Source organism: Equus caballus, chromosome 10, assembly GCF_041296265.1.
Source record: "Equus caballus isolate H_3958 breed thoroughbred chromosome 10, TB-T2T, whole genome shotgun sequence".
Taxonomy (NCBI): domain Eukaryota; kingdom Metazoa; phylum Chordata; class Mammalia; order Perissodactyla; family Equidae; genus Equus; species Equus caballus.
In genome coordinates, this window is record NC_091693.1 from 48,835,277 (window position 1) to 48,852,256 (window position 16,980).

At 41.3% G+C, this 16,980-nt stretch overlaps 1 protein-coding gene across 1 annotated transcript in view; it reads right to left on the reverse strand.

Annotated features, from left to right (window-relative positions):
• Positions 1-13,516, reverse strand: part of RNGTT (RNA guanylyltransferase and 5'-phosphatase) — a 280,203-nt gene extending 266,687 nt beyond the window's left edge. The window contains exons 1-2 of the mRNA XM_001503749.6: positions 13,194-13,516; positions 2,946-3,055 (exon numbers count right to left, since the gene is read on the reverse strand). Of these exons, the coding sequence (XP_001503799.1) occupies positions 2,946-3,055; positions 13,194-13,257 (174 nt within the window). The 5' untranslated portion in view covers positions 13,258-13,516. The remainder of the gene's footprint in view (positions 1-2,945; positions 3,056-13,193) is intronic.
• Between the last annotated feature and the right edge of the window lie 3,464 nt (positions 13,517-16,980).

Sequence of the window (16,980 nt, forward strand, 5' to 3'; positions counted from 1 at the left end):
GTAAATCCCTTAAGTAATCAATAAAGAACAGTACACCTGGTCATATTTGTGCATCTCATTGAAGACTTAATCCCATCTCTCAGGCAGTTTTTCTTCCTGCATTACAACAAAAATCCTTATTTCCTCTATTGAGCACTACCTGAAGAAACGGCTTGTGTTTGGGGGCCATTTGGTCTGAAAAATCTTTAACAACTAGAATCACATACAGCCTGGCAAGATAGTCTCACCAAGCAAAGCACACCCGAACTGAGCCAAGTGAAAAGACAGTTAATTCGCACATCTTCCACCTCATTCTGAAGCATGTACTCTCTGGGAAGAGTGGCAAGACAAACAATCCGCATTTTTAACTGTTACTCTTCTCTCCTTTTTTTTACTGAGTATGTATTGTAGGATTCGCCTAAAGGAGACTGGTCTATATAACGATTCAACTCCACTGTTACAGAGAAAAAAATGGCAGAAATATTTAAATTTCACACAGGACAAAATAGACAAAATTGTGTGCTTCTAAACTATAACGAGCTGCCATGAAGCGGCATTTCTCCAGACTCCTTAGCTCATGTGTAGATGAGAGCTAGGTCCACCAACCAGGTGAGCTCGTACTTCAGGAAATGTATTTCTGATGGTATTTTCTGCAATCTGCCCCCTGGGCCTACTTTCTTCCCTTCCCCCATAGCTTCTGCAGTAATCTTAATTCCATCAAAGGATATGTACTGCCAAACACAAAGATTTAGACACCATGATACAGCTTCTCAGCGAGTCAGAATCAGAACCTATGTTGTTTGTCTCCAGGTCCAAAATAAGAAATCAATGACAAGTGGAGATGAGCAAGAAAATATGAATTGTGTAAATACATAGGAATACTTTAGCCAAGGAAACTGAGAAACTGTGAAACTGTATTGTGTAACTTAATTGCAATGAGCTCCATATATAGGTATATGTATAAACACGTGTGTGCTGTGCCTGTGTGGATAATGTGTTTGTGTGTGAATGCATCTGTTTGTATACACATGCAAACACATATATATTACATATATGTATTTATTTTCAAAATAGATAATCCCAATCCATGAAGTAAGGCTAATAATAGTATCTACCTCACAGAGTTGTTGTGAGATTTAAATGAAGTCCTTACTCTGTGCCAAGCACTATTCCACATGCTTTGCATGCCCTAATTTTATTTACAAATGAGGAAACTGAAACGTGAAGAGGTTACATAACTTGCCCACGAAGTTGTAAGTGGCAAACCAGAATCCAAACCCAGGCTATCTGGCTTCTAAGCCCAAGCTCTTAGCACACTGCCCAGGAAAAATTTAACACTCTATAAACGTTAACTATGATTTTCAATATGATTATTGATAATAAAAATAAAAAGTCTACAAGTAAGCTAAAATAAAAGATATAAACACATAAAGACTCAAAACTACACTGAGAAAAGGGATGAGTAAACAGGTTTTCAAAATCCAAGTGGCACCTTTTCTATCCCATGATAGGAGCCTTGCACATAAATGTCACTATGGGCACTAACACTTGTTGAATGTACTAATACAGCATACAATAAAAGACTACCAAGAATATAAAACAGAAGAGTAACAATGATGGGTGTTATTGGTTGAATTATGTCCCCTAAAAAGATACGTTCAAGTCCTAACTCCCAGTACCTGCGAATGTGACCTTATTTGAAAACAGGGTTATAGGGTCTTTGCAAATATCATCAAATTCAGATGAAACACTGGATTAGGGTGTCCTTAAAAGAAGGAAAAATTTGGACACAGACACAGACAGGGATAATGTCCACAATGAGGCAGACACAAGTGATGGAGCTGCAAGCCCGGGAATGCCAAGGATTGCTGACAATCGCCAGAAGCTAGGGGAAAAGAATGGAAAAGATTCTTGCTCCAAGCCTCCAGAAGGAAGGAGCCCTGCCAGCACCTTGACTTGAAGCTTCTAGCCGCCAGGACTAGTCCCTCCAGGACGGTGAGAGAATAAAGCTCTGTTATTTTGAGCCACCCAGTTGGTGGTCATCTGTTACAGCAGCCCTAGGAAACTAGTACCATCAGTATTATGTCAGAATATCGCAAAAAAGTTCATTTACGAAAACAGTTTGGCACTTTCTTGTAAAACTAACCATGCACTCGGCAATCAAACGCTTAGGTATTTAATGCAGAAAAATGAAAACTTAAGTTCACACAAACACCTGTGCACAAATGTTCACACAGCAGCTTTATTCCCAATACCCCACAACTGGAAACAATTCAAATTGGTTAAATGGTTATTTAACCATTCAATGGAGAATGGTTAAATAAACTCTGGTACATCCATACAACTGAATACTATTCAGCAATAAAAAGGAATGAACTTTTGTTGATATTTGCAACAACATGGATGGACCTCAAAGGCATTACACTTAGTGAAAAAAGCCAGTTTCAAAAGGCCATATACTGTTTTACTCCATTTATGTAACATTCTCAAAATGACAAAACTACACAGCTGGAAAAGAGATGAGCAGTTGCCAGCATACAGGAACGGGGTGGGAAGATGGGTCTGACGATAAAGGAGTAATAGCACGAGGGAGTTCCTCTATGGAGATGGAACAGTTCTGTAACCACCACACAGATCTGTACGTTGGATCAAACTGCACAGAACTACACACATATACACAGAAATGAATACATATAAAAACCAGTAAAAAATAAATAAGGTCTGCAACCTAGTCAACAGTTCTGTACCAATGTCAGTGTCCTCTTTTGATATTGTACTACAGTTATGGACAATGTCACCATTTGGAAAAGCTGGGGGACGGGTGCACAGAACTCTGTACAATTTTTGCAACTTCCTCTAAGTCATTCAATTATTTCAAAACACAAGGTTTTTTTTTTAAAGCCACCTGAAGAAAAAGAGAAGAATAAAGTACACTAAATCAGTATCAGTAATGTTTTGTTTCTTACCTTCAGACTCTTTAGATAATTTGAGAGCATACTGGGATGGAACCGATTTTCTTCAGCAACTTGACTATCGTATCTTGGTCCTAACATTGTCTTCAGAGGTAAGAATCTTCCTAAACAACATTAAGATAGGTAACGATTTTCATTAAAGAAACTGTTTCAGATTAAAACTTTATAATTAGCAATTCTTAAAATCACTTTCTTAAAATGTTTCAAATGGAACTGTTCATGAAACACTCTCAATCTCAACTTATATACTTTAAAAGGTACTGCCCCCTTTGAACTGTTAAGGACAACATAAATTCTAGAAATTAACTATCAAATATAAAAACAAAAGAAAAATTACCAATGAATAGAACTTCCATAAAGACTCAAGTTCTAAACTACTACATTAAAAAGTTATTGCCTTAACACCTTTAAAGATATGGTACCAGAAAACTGATAATGGAGTGAATTCAACCAATTCTTTAAAATTCCTAATTGTACTTTTTTAATATGAGGTTGGAATTTTCTCCATCTTATAGACCCTATCCTACACCTCAGGATAAGGATCACGCTGAGAAGCATGCTAACCAAAATCACTCCCCAATTATCAGTGACTATAATTTCAGCAAGCAAGACTGAACTTTTTGGCCTTTTTTCCTGAATCACACTATACGCATAAGGGAAGTCATCTTATACAATCAATTTTTAAATCCCCTATTCTACAACTAGAAGGACCCACAACTAAAAATATACAACTATGTGCTGGGGGGATTTGAGGAGGAAAGAAAAAGCAGAAAAAAATAAAACTAAAAAATAAATAAATAAAATAAAATCACCTATTCTAACTGATTTACATTTTAAAACACAAAATCAATAAGAATAAATATCTACATAAAATAATATCTGAGTGAATTTTAACATCTGTCCAGAGGTTTTAACCTAAAATTCACAAAATGATAATTTTTTCAATTTTTATTTTCTACAAAACCACTCAAGATCACCAATAACCATCACACTGCTAAATCCAATGGTCAATTCTCAGTTCTCAAACAACTGATTACTTTTTAATTCAACAGGGAGCTCCTGAATTCCTTTTTTCATTTGGTTTCCAGGACACCACATCCTCCTGGTTTTCCTCCTCTCTCTCTGGCCCCCCCTTCAGTCTCCTTTACTGGCTCCTCCTTATCTCCCTGACTCCCCTATCTTTAGTCCCAGGGCTCTGTCCTTGGACCTCCTTTCTATCTACACTCACTCCCTCAGCGTCTCATCTAATCTCATCTTTAAAAGCCATTAACGCGCTGTGACTCGCTAATGTGTATGTCCAGCCAAACCTCCCCCTTAACTCTACACTTGGACATCAAACTGCCTACCTGACTCAGAGTCAAACAGACGTCTCAGACTTGATATCCAAATCCGAGCTCTCAATATTCAAACTCCAAAAACTTCACCTCTCATGGTCTTCTCCAACTCAGCAAACAGAAACACTATTTTTTTAGTAACTCAGCCCATAATTTTCAGAGTTATCCTTGACTCCTCTCTTGCATATCCCATGTCCAATTGATAAGCAAATCCTATCAGATCTCTCTCCAAAATATATCCAGAATCTGACCACTTCTCACTACCTCTAGAATCATCTCACCTAAATTATTCTACTTCACTTACTTTACTCAACAGATATTTAATGAATGCCTGCTATGTATCAGGCATTGTTCTGGGTGCATGGATACATCAGTGAAAAGAAAAGAAAAACAGATAAAAATCCGTGCCGTCACAGAGATTACATCCTATAGGGGGAAAACAAACCATAAATAATAAACATACTAAATAAGTAAACAGTATGGTATGTTAGCAGATTCATCCCATTAGACCCTCTCTCCTCCTCACTGTTGCCTCCGAGGTCCAATCCTGATTCCATTAGCTCCTCTGGTCTTCGCTTTCCTTCTGAGCTCACTGCTGAGTCCCCAGCTGATCATCATAATCAGTCCCCTCTAAATACCCTTAACCTCCTTGGTCCTCCCCCACTACTCGGTCACACGCACCTGAGAAAAGGCCATACCTCAATAACCCAAACACCTGACTTCTATGGGCCTACAGGGATGCAGCTCAGGGCTCCTAGAGAAAATCCCACAGCACAGCAGATGGGTGACACTACAAACCATAACCACCAATCTCAAAGGCAATCCTACCACACACCACTAACTATCTTCTACGATAAATAACCCTTTCAGATCTTTTCCTCATTCATAAAATATACCAGGTTTCCCCACCCCCTTTTCAACTGACAGCTTTATGCTATACCTCGCTGAAAAGATAAAAAGAAACAGAAACCATAATAATAAAAGCTAACTTTAAATGTCTGCCACATATCAGGCACTGTTTAAAACATTTCATATAGATTAATTCATTTACTCCTACCAAAAACTAAATACTGATTTTATCCCCATTTTACATAAGGGAAAACCAAGGCAAGAGAGATTAGGCAACTTGCCCATTGTCACGCTTCTAGTAAACGTGAGAACAATGATTCAAACCCGGGAGATGTGAACGGAGACTCCATGGATGGAACCACTATTCAACAACGCCTCTCCCCAGCAGGCAGAAACTTGCCTCGCCTCTGCGCTTCATCTATAAACCTTTCTACATCTGAGTCCATCTTCTCTTTTGTGCCCTGTCCTTCCTCGCATTAAAGGTCAATGCCCTCCCTCTGCTCTGGATTCCCTCCCATTTTGCTTTCTCAAGCACCATCAATCAACCCTTCCTCCCTTCCACGTTGTTACCGACTTTTCTAGCATCTTAACATCTCAGCAGCATCGCATATATCTGAGAACTCCTTCCTTCTTGAAAAATTCTCTTGGCTTCCATGACACCAGACTCCTTTTATTTCTACCACCCATCTAACACCACCTCCAATTTCTGGCTATTCCTTCTCAACTCCTTTATTCCCTCTACTCGACTTCTAAATGCTAGGTTTCTGTGGGTTCCATGCTGGGCCTTCTCCTCTACTCTCTACACTCTCGGCCTGGAAGGCCTTATCCACTGCCATGGCAGATACAAGGCTACCTATCTGTTCCCCAAATTCTATTTATTTTCCTCTTCCAGGGCACACAAAAAGACTCCTTTTCTCAGAGTCTCTTGCAGGTAGGTGAGGGCCATGTGACTGGCTTCTGGTCAATGGGATATGGGCAGGGGTGAGATATACCACTACTAAGGCTGGCCATAAAACCCCCAGAGAGATCACCTATTCCTGCTCTTCCCCTTTGATGGCAACCTTAGAGGTCACATGTTTAAGAGGGCAGCATTACAAGACGGAAAGAGTCCAGAGAAGAGTTGCCCAGGAAAACAGCCTGACACACATTGTGATATGAGCAAGAAATAAACATGCTGATTGGAACCCTTAAGTTTGGGGAGTTGTTTGTTAGAGAAACTAGCATTATTTATCCTTACTAATCAACTACCACGTCTTTAAATATTGTCTTTATGCTGACAATCCTTAAAGGTACATATCCAGGGACCGGCCCGTAGGCATAGTCGTTATTGTGTGCTCCACTTCTGTGGCCCAGAGTTTGCAGGTTCAGATCTCAGGTGTGGACCTACACACCACTCATCAAGCCACGCTGTGGCGGCATCCCACATACAAAACAGAGGAAGACTGGCACAGATGTTAGCTCAGGGACAATATTCCTCAAGCAAAAAGAGGAATATTGGCAATAGCTAGCTCAGGGCTAATCTTCCTCACCAAAAAAAAAAGTGTATCTCCAACTCAAACTTGTTTAAACATATATCCAACTGTATACTCAACATCTCTACATGAGCCATCAGGATCTTAAGAATACCTCTTCCAACTAGCTTCTCCCCCAATAAGGCCTAATGATACCAATCACCCCACTGCACAAGCCAGAAACTTGGACTCAATTTTTACTCTCTTTCCCTCATTCTAAATTCAACACCAAGTTCTGTCCATTTTCCCTCTTTAATATCTCTCAAATCAGCCTACTGCTCTTCAACTCTACTTCTAAACCATTGCCACTGTCTTTCACCTGGACTACCACAACAAGTTCCTAACTAGTCTCCCCACTTTCATTCTTGTCTCCTTCATTCATTAAACAGAGAGAAATCAGAGCAAGCTTTTTAAAACTGAAGTCAAATCATCTCATCTCAATGTTTAAAAACTCCAACGGTTTGCAATGTGCACTTGAAAATTATATAAATATTAAAAGTCCTCATCACACCCCGCCAGCCTGTATGATCTGGCTCATACTCTCAAATCTCATATCCTCACTTTCAGTCCAAGATCTCTCCCACCATCATTTTATCCTAACATACAGCTTTTCCCAAAAAAATATGCCTCAACTATCTAGCAAACCTCTATTTACTCAAGCTAATTCAAGTATCACTTTCTCTGAGAAGCTTTCCCCTTCTTCCCTCTCCATCTCCTCTTCCCCAAACTCAAACAAAGAACTACATTTATTACCTCTGGTATCCCATAATATTTTATAATAGTCATTATTGCATTTGTTATGACAGAACCGTGTTTAAAAATGATGATTTGCAGGCACACAGATCAATGGAACAGAATTAAAAGGCCAGAAATCAAACCACACATCTATGGACAGCTAATCTTCAACAAAGGAACTGAGAACATACAACAGAGAAAAGAAAGTCTCCTCAACAAATGGTGTTGGGAAAACTATATAGCCACAAGTAAAAGAATAAAAATAGACCATTCTTTTACACCATTCACAAAAATAAACGCAAAATGGATCAAAGACTTAAACGTAGGACCTGAAACCATAAGACTTCTAGAAGAAAATATAGGCAGTACACTCTTTGACATCACTCTTAAAAGGATCTTTTCAGACACCATGCCTTCTCAGAGAAGGGAAACAGCAGAAAGAATAAACAAATGGGATTTCATCAGACTAAAGAGCTTCTACGAGGCAAGGGAAAACAAAAACACAACTTACCAACTCAGAAAAAATATTTGCAAATCATATATCTGACAAAGGGTTAATCTCCATAATATATAAAGAACTCACAGAACTCAACAACAAAAAAAAATCAAACAACCCGATCAAAAAATGGGCAGGGGATGTGAACAGACATTTCTCCAAAGAAGATATACAGATGGCCAATAGGCACATGAAAAGATGCTCATCATCAGTGATCATGAGGGAAATGCAAATCAAAACTACACTAAGATATCACCTTACACACATTAGAATGGATAAAATGACCAAGACAAAAAATAACAAACGTTGGAGAGCTTGTGGAGAAAAAGGAACCCTCATACGCTGCAGGTGGGAATGCCTACTGGTGTAGCCACTATGGAACACAGTATGGAGACTTCTCAAAAAATTAAAAATAGAAATACCATATGACCCAGCCATCCCACTACTGGGTATCTATCCAAAGAACTTGAAATCATCAATTCAAAGAGACCCATGCGTCCCTATGTTCACTGCAGCATTATTCACAATAGCCAAGACATGGAAGCAACCTAAGTGCCCATCGACTGATGACTGGATAAAGAAGATATGGTATATATACACAATGGAATACTACTCAGCCATAAAAAAGGATAAAATAGTCCCATTCACAACAACATGGATGGACCTTGAGGGTATTATGTTAAGCGAAATAAGCCACATAGAGAAAGACAATCTCTGTATGACTCCACTCATATGTGGAAGATAAACAAACATATGGACAAAGAGAACAGATTAGTGGTTACCAGGGAAAAGGGGGATGGGGGGAGAGCACAAAGGGTGAAGTGGTGCATCTATAATATGACTGACAAATAACAATGTACAACTGAAATTTCACAAGGTTGTAAATTATCATAACCTCAACAAAACAAAAAAAGGAAAAAAAAGAAATGATGGTTTGCTACTCCCATGAGACTACGTGCTCTTTAAGGTGAGGAAGTGTGTCTTACTCATCTCCCTAGCCCCAAGGATTGAAAGTAGACCCTCAAATATTTGCTAAGCAAAATGACTTCAAAGTCACCATCACTATCACAAGACTGTCTCATATTCCTACTCCCACAGTTAGTTCCTAGTAAGTTCTTTACACATAGTAGATATGAAATAATTTTATATCGAATGATCTACCCTTAAGAAATGAGAAGTTTGTTTTCTTCAAAGTGTTCGCCTGAAATCTATCACTCAAAAGGAGAAAAAAAGAATTCTTCAGAAATAAAGCTTGGCCCTATCTCCAGAAGCTCTCTCTCATTGGAAGTATGTTTTAATTAGAGAAGGTGACTTCATTGTGGAACAGATTACATATAATTAGTACCATCTTTCTGATTCAGGAAAATTAGGAACTTCTAGTACTCATAAAATGCATCTTAATATTTGAAATGAGAACATTTAAGCAACTATAATAAGCTTTCTTAAATATGCAAAATAGCAAAGAAATTATACAATAAGCGTGGATTACTTTTATAACCAGAAAAAAAATAAGAGGAAGAAATTAGGAGGTAGACAATGAGAATGTGACTGATTCCTTCTTTTTCACTTAAGTTTATAAGAATATAGCTGGTATTTCCTGCTCTGCTACTGTAAAACGCTGCTAACCCTGCTTTTACAAAATATACAACGAGGCATGAACACTTCTAGGGCACAGAGAGACAGAACTTTAAGGGAAATTCAGAGAAACTTATCAAGAATTCTATGCTGTATTCACTTTACTTTCTAATAAGCATCACAAACCGAAGCAACACTGATTACTAGTAAAGATCCAGTTTTGCTGTCAGGAGGCCTGGGGTTCCATCCAGGGACCACAATTAATCAGACAGGTAAGCTTAGTGACTCATCAAACCACAACAACTCTAAGAGTCTAGCTTCTGGGAGCCAAAGGATTCCAATACAATAAAAAGGAAAAACTTATTATTTCTGACCCAGCATTCCTAGCAGAGGGAGAAAAACAGGCACACAACTCTATTTCTCAGACAGGTATAAAGCTGCCTGGAGCTTAGCATCTCTCCTGCTGCTGTCTACCCCCAGCCAGCGGCACATTAGTCCCATTAATCTGACAATAAGTCAGTATTCTGATATATGTCATTGGCATCCGGCAGATTATACTAAAATTCTGATTTTCAAACTGTTTTTCTAATTCCAAATAGAAAATATTCACTTTAACAAGAATTTTGGGGCCGACCCGGTGGCATAGTGATTAAGTGCACACCTTCTGCTTCCGTGGCCCGGGGTTCGCCAGTTCGGATCCCAGGTGCAGACACAGCACCGTTTGGCAAGCCATGCTGTGGCAGGCATCCCACAAATAAAGTAGAGGAAGATGGGCACGGATGTTAGCTCAGGGCCAGCCTTCCTCAGCAAAAAAAGAGGAGGATGGGCGGCAGGTGTTAGCTCAGGGCCAATCTTCCTCAGAAAATTAATTAATTAATTTAATTTAATATGTCTAAAAAACAAAGCCAAAAATTTTTTAATGATTTTTTTTCTTATAAATCAGTGTAGCAAATAATTCTAATGAAAGGATCCAAGAAAATAGGCTCCAGGCTAGAAAAGCAGCCAGATGTCTAAGTTTAGATGTTTCTTCATAACTCTATAGGGAAAACCAGATGTAAAAAGAAAAGATTCAACACTAAGAGAGAGAAGGGGGAAAAAAGTCAAAATGGCTGGAGACTGAGACCTATAAAGAAAAGTGTAAAGAACTGTGATCAATTCATTTGAAGAAGAAAGTACAATGATTATCAAGTACAATTGTTTTCATTACAAGTGAAAACGCATATAAAAACGATTAGAACATAAAGAAAATTATTTCATATTTCATTACAGAAAAACATTTCCTGGGGCTGGCCCCGTGGCCGAGCGGTTAAGTTCACGTGCTCCACTACAGGCAGCCCAGTGTTTCGTTGGTTCGAATCCTGGGCGCGGACATGGCACTGCTCATCAAACGACGCTGAGGCAGCATCCCACATGCCACAACTAGAAGGACCCACAACAAAGAATATACAACTATGTACTGGGGGGCTTTGGGGAGAAAAAGGAAAAAAATAAAATCTTTGGAAAAAAAAGAAAAACACTTCCTCACCCCAAGATTTGCTTAGATTATCTTTCAATATCACTTTTATCCAGTGTTTATATGGCTTTATTGACCGAGGGTTTTATACAAAATGTGAACAAAAGCTGACAAACCACAAGAATCAGAAAACCTGAATAAAAAACAATTACCAAATCTCTTCTTCCAACAATTTTAAGTAACTAGATAGATGTGTACATAATTGAGCACTCAAAGCTCACTACAAAATCCTTTTTATTTCAAAACACCTTCAGAAAAAGCAATAAGTTGGAGTTAGTTAAAATTTAAAATTTTGGGGGCCAGCCTGGTGGCATGGTGGTTAAGTTCACACGCTCCGCTTTGGCAGCCTGCGGTTTGCAGGTTTGGATGCTGGGCATGGACCTATACACCGCTCACCACACCATGCTGTAGTGGCATCCCACATACAAAATAGAGGAAGACTGGCACATATGTTAGCTTAGGGACAATCTTCCTCAAGCAAAAATAGGAAGATTGGATGCATCGGCCCAGTGGTGGAGTGGTTAAGTTTGCACGTTCTACTTCGGTGGCCCAGGGTTCACCGGTTCAGATCCCAGGTGGGGACATGGCACCACTTGGCAGCCATGCTGTGGCAGGCGTCCCACATATAAAGTAGAGGAAGATGGGCACAGATGTTAGCTCAGGGCCAGTCTTCCTCAGCAAAAAGAGGAGGATTGGCAGCAGATGTTAGCTCAGGGCTAATTTTCCTCAAAAAAAAGGAAGATTGGCAATGCATGTTAGCTCAGGGCCAATTTCCTCACCAAAAAAAAATTTTAACTTTCACTCTCCAAAAGAAACTGTTATGAAAATGAAAAAGCAAGTCACAGATGAGAGAGAGGATTTTTAGAAGCATATGTCCAACAAACGACTTGTATTTACAATATATAAAGAACTTTAACAACTCAACAAGATAAACAATCCAATTAAAAAATCAGAAAAAGATTTAGACACTTCCTAAAAGAAGATATCTGAATTACCAAGAAGCACATGACTTTTCAACATCAAACCACAGTAAGATATTACTAAATACCTATTACAGTAGGTAAAATGAAAAAGACTGGTCATACCAAGTGTTAGGAAGGATAGAGAGTACACAGAACTCTCATACACTGATGGTGGAAATGTAAAATGTTATCGCTTTGGAAAAGAGTTCGGCAGTTTTTTAAAAGGTTAAATGTACACCTACCATATGATCCATTCCTCTCCTAGAGATTTACACAAGAGATCTGAAAGCATATGTCCATACAAAGAATTGTACAGGAATGTTCACAGCAAGTTAATTTCTAACAGCCAAAAACTGCAAACAATCCAGATGACCATCAACAAATGAACAGATAAATAAACTGTGGTGTATCCATAACGATGGAACACTACTCAGCAATAAAATAAAAAAGGATGAACTACTAAGACATACAAGAACACGGATAAACCTCAAAATAATAATGCTGCGTGAAAGAAAGCAGAGAACTACGCCCAAAAAGGAGTACATGCTGTTGCCATTTGATTTATTTAAAAAAATTGCAGAAAATGCAAATTAATCAATAGTGACAGAAAGCAAATCAGTGATTGCCTGAGGAGGAAAGGATTACCAAAGGGAAGGAGGAAACTTTGAGAGGCCATGGTTACGTTTACCGTCTTGATCGTAGTGATGGTTTCATGGGTGTTTCATACGATGTGTGTGTGTGTAGTCAAAACTTATCAAACTGTACACTTTAAATTCAAAGTTTGTCAAATCCAATAAAGATAAAAAATCCACAATAAAAGTCATAAAAAAAAAAAGGAACTCCAGTCTCAGTGTCGAGCCACTTCACCGCTAGGAACTGCCCCTCCTCCTCTTTAGCTCTCCTCCTCTAGACCGACACTGATCCCTTCCCCTTCCGAGAACCTTAAAAGGTTCACAAACTTCTAAGCTTCAAAGTACTGCCCACTGTGTTCTCGGGTCCTCAGCTCCTGCCACACAAACCTCCTGTCTACCTTCCCGTTCGCAATACTTGATCTTACTGGGGGCATCTTACTGGAGAGTGACAAGTGCACCCACCCACCGATCCACCTCCTCCAGTCTATGTTCCCAGACACTCATCCACTAAGCTTCATCCAACCCAGCACATCTCGGTCCCGAATTACCACTAACAGGCACGAAACCACCGAAACCTGCGCCCACCCCCGGGGCCGCCGGTGCGCGGGGACCCGAACACCCCCTGTCCGGGTTACCTGCCACCGGCTGGCCCCGCCGCGGACAGTTCAGCCACCGCGGCGGGATCTTGTTGTGAGCCATGTCTTGGGGCCGCGCAGAGTCGCCCCCTCCAACAACGTTCGCCGTGCGTCCGCCGCCTCCTCGCGGTCCGCTCCGCACCAGAGGTCCGAGACCCCCGAAGCCCAGCGGGGGTCCGAATCCCGGCCGCTCCTACCCGGGTAACGTCAGGGGCGGCGCGCCACTTTCATTCAGGCTCAACTCCACCGCTCTAGGCGAGCCCACAATGCACCTCTACTTCCGCCCCCGAAGGCCCCGCCCCCTTCTTTCCGAGGTCAGAGGTGAAGAAAGAGAAGCTCGGCGGAGGGAGAGGAAGGAGTTAAAGCCACAGCCAATGAGAGGGGCGGGTCTTCCCTCGCCCCGCCCCGCCCCGCCCCGCCCCTCCCCCTCGCCCGCCTAAATCCCAAAGCGCTCTTAGGACAGCTTTGCGCATGTGCAGGTGCCCTTGTGCTGGCCCCGCAGAGCGACGCGTGTTTTCTTTTCCCGTCTTGACAGCCAGTAGAAACCCCAGAAAATGAAAGGGCGTCGAGCCTCTTTCCATGCGTAGACTCGTCCGCAGCTTTCATAAAGGCATCTGTTTTACTAATGAAAGGGGGCTTCCCAGCGCTGTCCCACCTCAAGAGCCAGATCACCCTTTTTTCTGCCAACTTGGCGTCCCGGCAGGATCTGGGTTTGATTTGGAATTTGGGAAGTTCTCCCTGATGTGGATCAAGGGAACGGGCTTTAGAGAAATTCTGAGGGCGAGAGATTGGAGTACCAGAAATGAGGAATTTCTCTTTGGGGGAGTACTTCTAAAGATGCATGAAGCATCTGAAACTAATCCCGAAACATTTTTTGAGAGTTTTGCTTGTATATTTCTGCAGCACAGTTTCAAAGCGTATTTGCGAGTCTCGGAGGGTCCATGCCTCAGAAGTTACTAATGTGTATTATTGGCAGAGGCAGGAATGGTTCGACGCAGTACCAGTATGTGGCGGGGTTCTCCTTCGCCTTAGCAAACAAGTGGTCTTTCCTCTGGAGTTAAGCAGGGGCGATTGGACGCATTTTATAAACTACATCCTGTAATAAGACTTTCTGTAGTTACCAGACAAAATTAGGGAAAGTATTAAATATAAAGCTGGATGATGGCAAATTAATTATAATAGAGCAGTTTGGTTTTAATCACCAATGCTATATTTGAACTGCGAGGGTGTGAGGTTTGGGGGAATATATTTTAAAGGGTCAGCAGAAACTTGAGAGGCAGCTCAGCCCCTGAATGCCTGGACCCTCTCGGTTAGAGTGAGAGTTCTCTCATGAATAGGCTCTGAGGGAGACTGAGTTAGGTCACACTCCTGGTCTGACCTGCTGTTACATCTGCTGAGACCTTTTAGTGAAAGTGTCACTCCTCCCCTGACAGGACAAGATAAGACTCAGTTTCCTTACAGACCAGCAGACTGCCTGAACACTGCCCAATTCTCTTCTCTGCTGGCAGGGTAGAGTTCGTACCATGTCCAGAGTGGTGAAATGTTTGATTCCCCAAATCTCCTCCAAGGGGTGAGCCTGGTCCTGGGAGAATATCTCACGTTCCCCTTCTGGGGAAGACTCCCCTTGGAAACTGTTCTCCTCATACATGCTGTGTCCACTCAGGGAGCTCAGTCCTTGGCACAGGGAGAGCTTCCCAGAGGCTTCCTACCTGCAGTGAGCAGCTGTTACTGGTTGTAAGGCAGCAGTGTGTGCTTAATTTTTACGCCTCTATCCCGTTATACCCTCTCCATCCTCAATGCCCACAGAATGGGGGGAACCTGTGCCTTCCTTCCTCCCACAACAGAGGGTAGAGTAGGAGAGTAGCGTCCGAGCGAGTGCCAGTTTCTCTCTCCCTTCCAGTGATAAATAACTGAAAAGCAATAGGATATATTGGAGTATATGATGAAGACATTTGGTTTAAAATTAATTCGGCCTGACCTTGTTTTTCCAAAAGGGCCTGACACGGCCTGTTGAGCATACATTGTACACCTACTTTAAATATTTACTATGTCCCAAAGACAAGAATGATGCCCCTAAAGATAGGGATGTAACCTCTCCCATACTGGCATTTCCTTTAGGATAAGCATCTCTCCCTAAGCTAAAGATTAATTATTGACCTGCTGTGCTCACCTTGTGACCACTCACCTCGTGACCACCGAACTCCTGACCATCGATCTGCTGTGCCAGCTAAGCATCTCCTGACAACTGTAAAAGAGACATTCCTATCATATGTGATATATGCCCTTTGTTCCAAGACGGTAAATAACCACTCTGTACACCTCACTTCTTTGATGCCCTTCCTTCCTTGGGGAAGGAAGATCTGGCTCATAATACACTCAGCCCAATTTTGATTTATAGATTTATTATGGATTATTTGCGTCGACACCAGGAATCTTTCACCTCATGTGTATTTCTGCCTATATCATTCCTGGTCCCATGTCTCTGCTGTTCTGCGAGAGAAAAAGTAGGTGTCCACGAAAGGCCCAACATGACCTGGCCTAGGAAAAAACGAACTGCCAACCCACCCCTGCAAATACATCTTAGCCTCCTCTTTATTGGCTCTTGCTGGGTGAATTCTTCCATGGAGCATCTGTTTTCCCCATAAGGAAGGGTGTGCAAGGGAAAATAAAAATAAGATTGAATTTTCCCTGTTGACAAAAAGGAAAGAGACCTTTTCCCCCTTCCCTTTTCCTAGAGCATTTCCTTGCGAAGACTTGTATTTGTAAAGCCTTCCTCATCCCTTTGATCTGTGCATAAATCATTTTAACAGCCAAACGAGCCTCTTGCCTGCCTTACACCCGAGGAACATTTTTCTTAGGGCCTGCGAGCCACCTCTTTGTAAACATGAAGGAAGATGGCGCCCTGTCTCCCTGTCATCACGGGAATTTATCCTAAGGCGCCTGTTTCAAGCTGTAATGGCCCGCAAGTCATAGAGTTAGGAAACGTTTTGTTTTTCTTTCAGATAATGGCAGTTAACTAACACAGATGGCTGTACCAATTACCCAGTGAATTTACAGTGAACAATGAGAGAATATATAATAAATGGTACTGCCAAGTCCTCTTACATGAGGGTCAGTTATCATTGATCTTGAGCACATGTATGTAACGCATTGTATGTGCTCGGCTGGATAAAAGGGTGCGATTTCTGTCTTTGCGGTCTCATTAGAGCATTGCCTGTGAAGTTCATCACAGTCTGGTTTAATACATATTCAATAATAAAACTCTTTTCTTTTCTACATTTGTGAAGAGGATTTTCTGGGTTAGCAGGAAATTTTATTCCTAATGTTTTTGCCTCAACAGCTGTTTATGCCTCACTGAACTATTGCAGAAATAGCCCCTCTGAGACAGAACGGTACCCCCCAAGCCTCGCTGTGGAGTTCAGTCTCCTGCTCCATGCAGCTCCATCAGTGGTTGATTAAGGGCCAAATCTGTTGATTCTGACAGCCAGCAATCCAAGGTGTATGAAAGGATGCTCCTATCCGACTTTTCAAAAATTGGCAAAATGGCAGTGAGGGACATTAACCTTTTTTGATCAAGCCTTATCTTCCCTAACTGGCAGGGACTAAGCTGGTGCCGTCTGTGCCCAGCTCCCTTTCTCATTCTGATGACCACCACCTCTACCTCCTGCCTGTGCTTTACCAGCGTCAGGAGGTGGAAGTTCAGAAGACCATCACATTGGGTTCAGTCGGGAGCAGAGTCGTCACATCTCACGTGAAGGTTTAAATTCTAAACTCAGGATATGGGGCA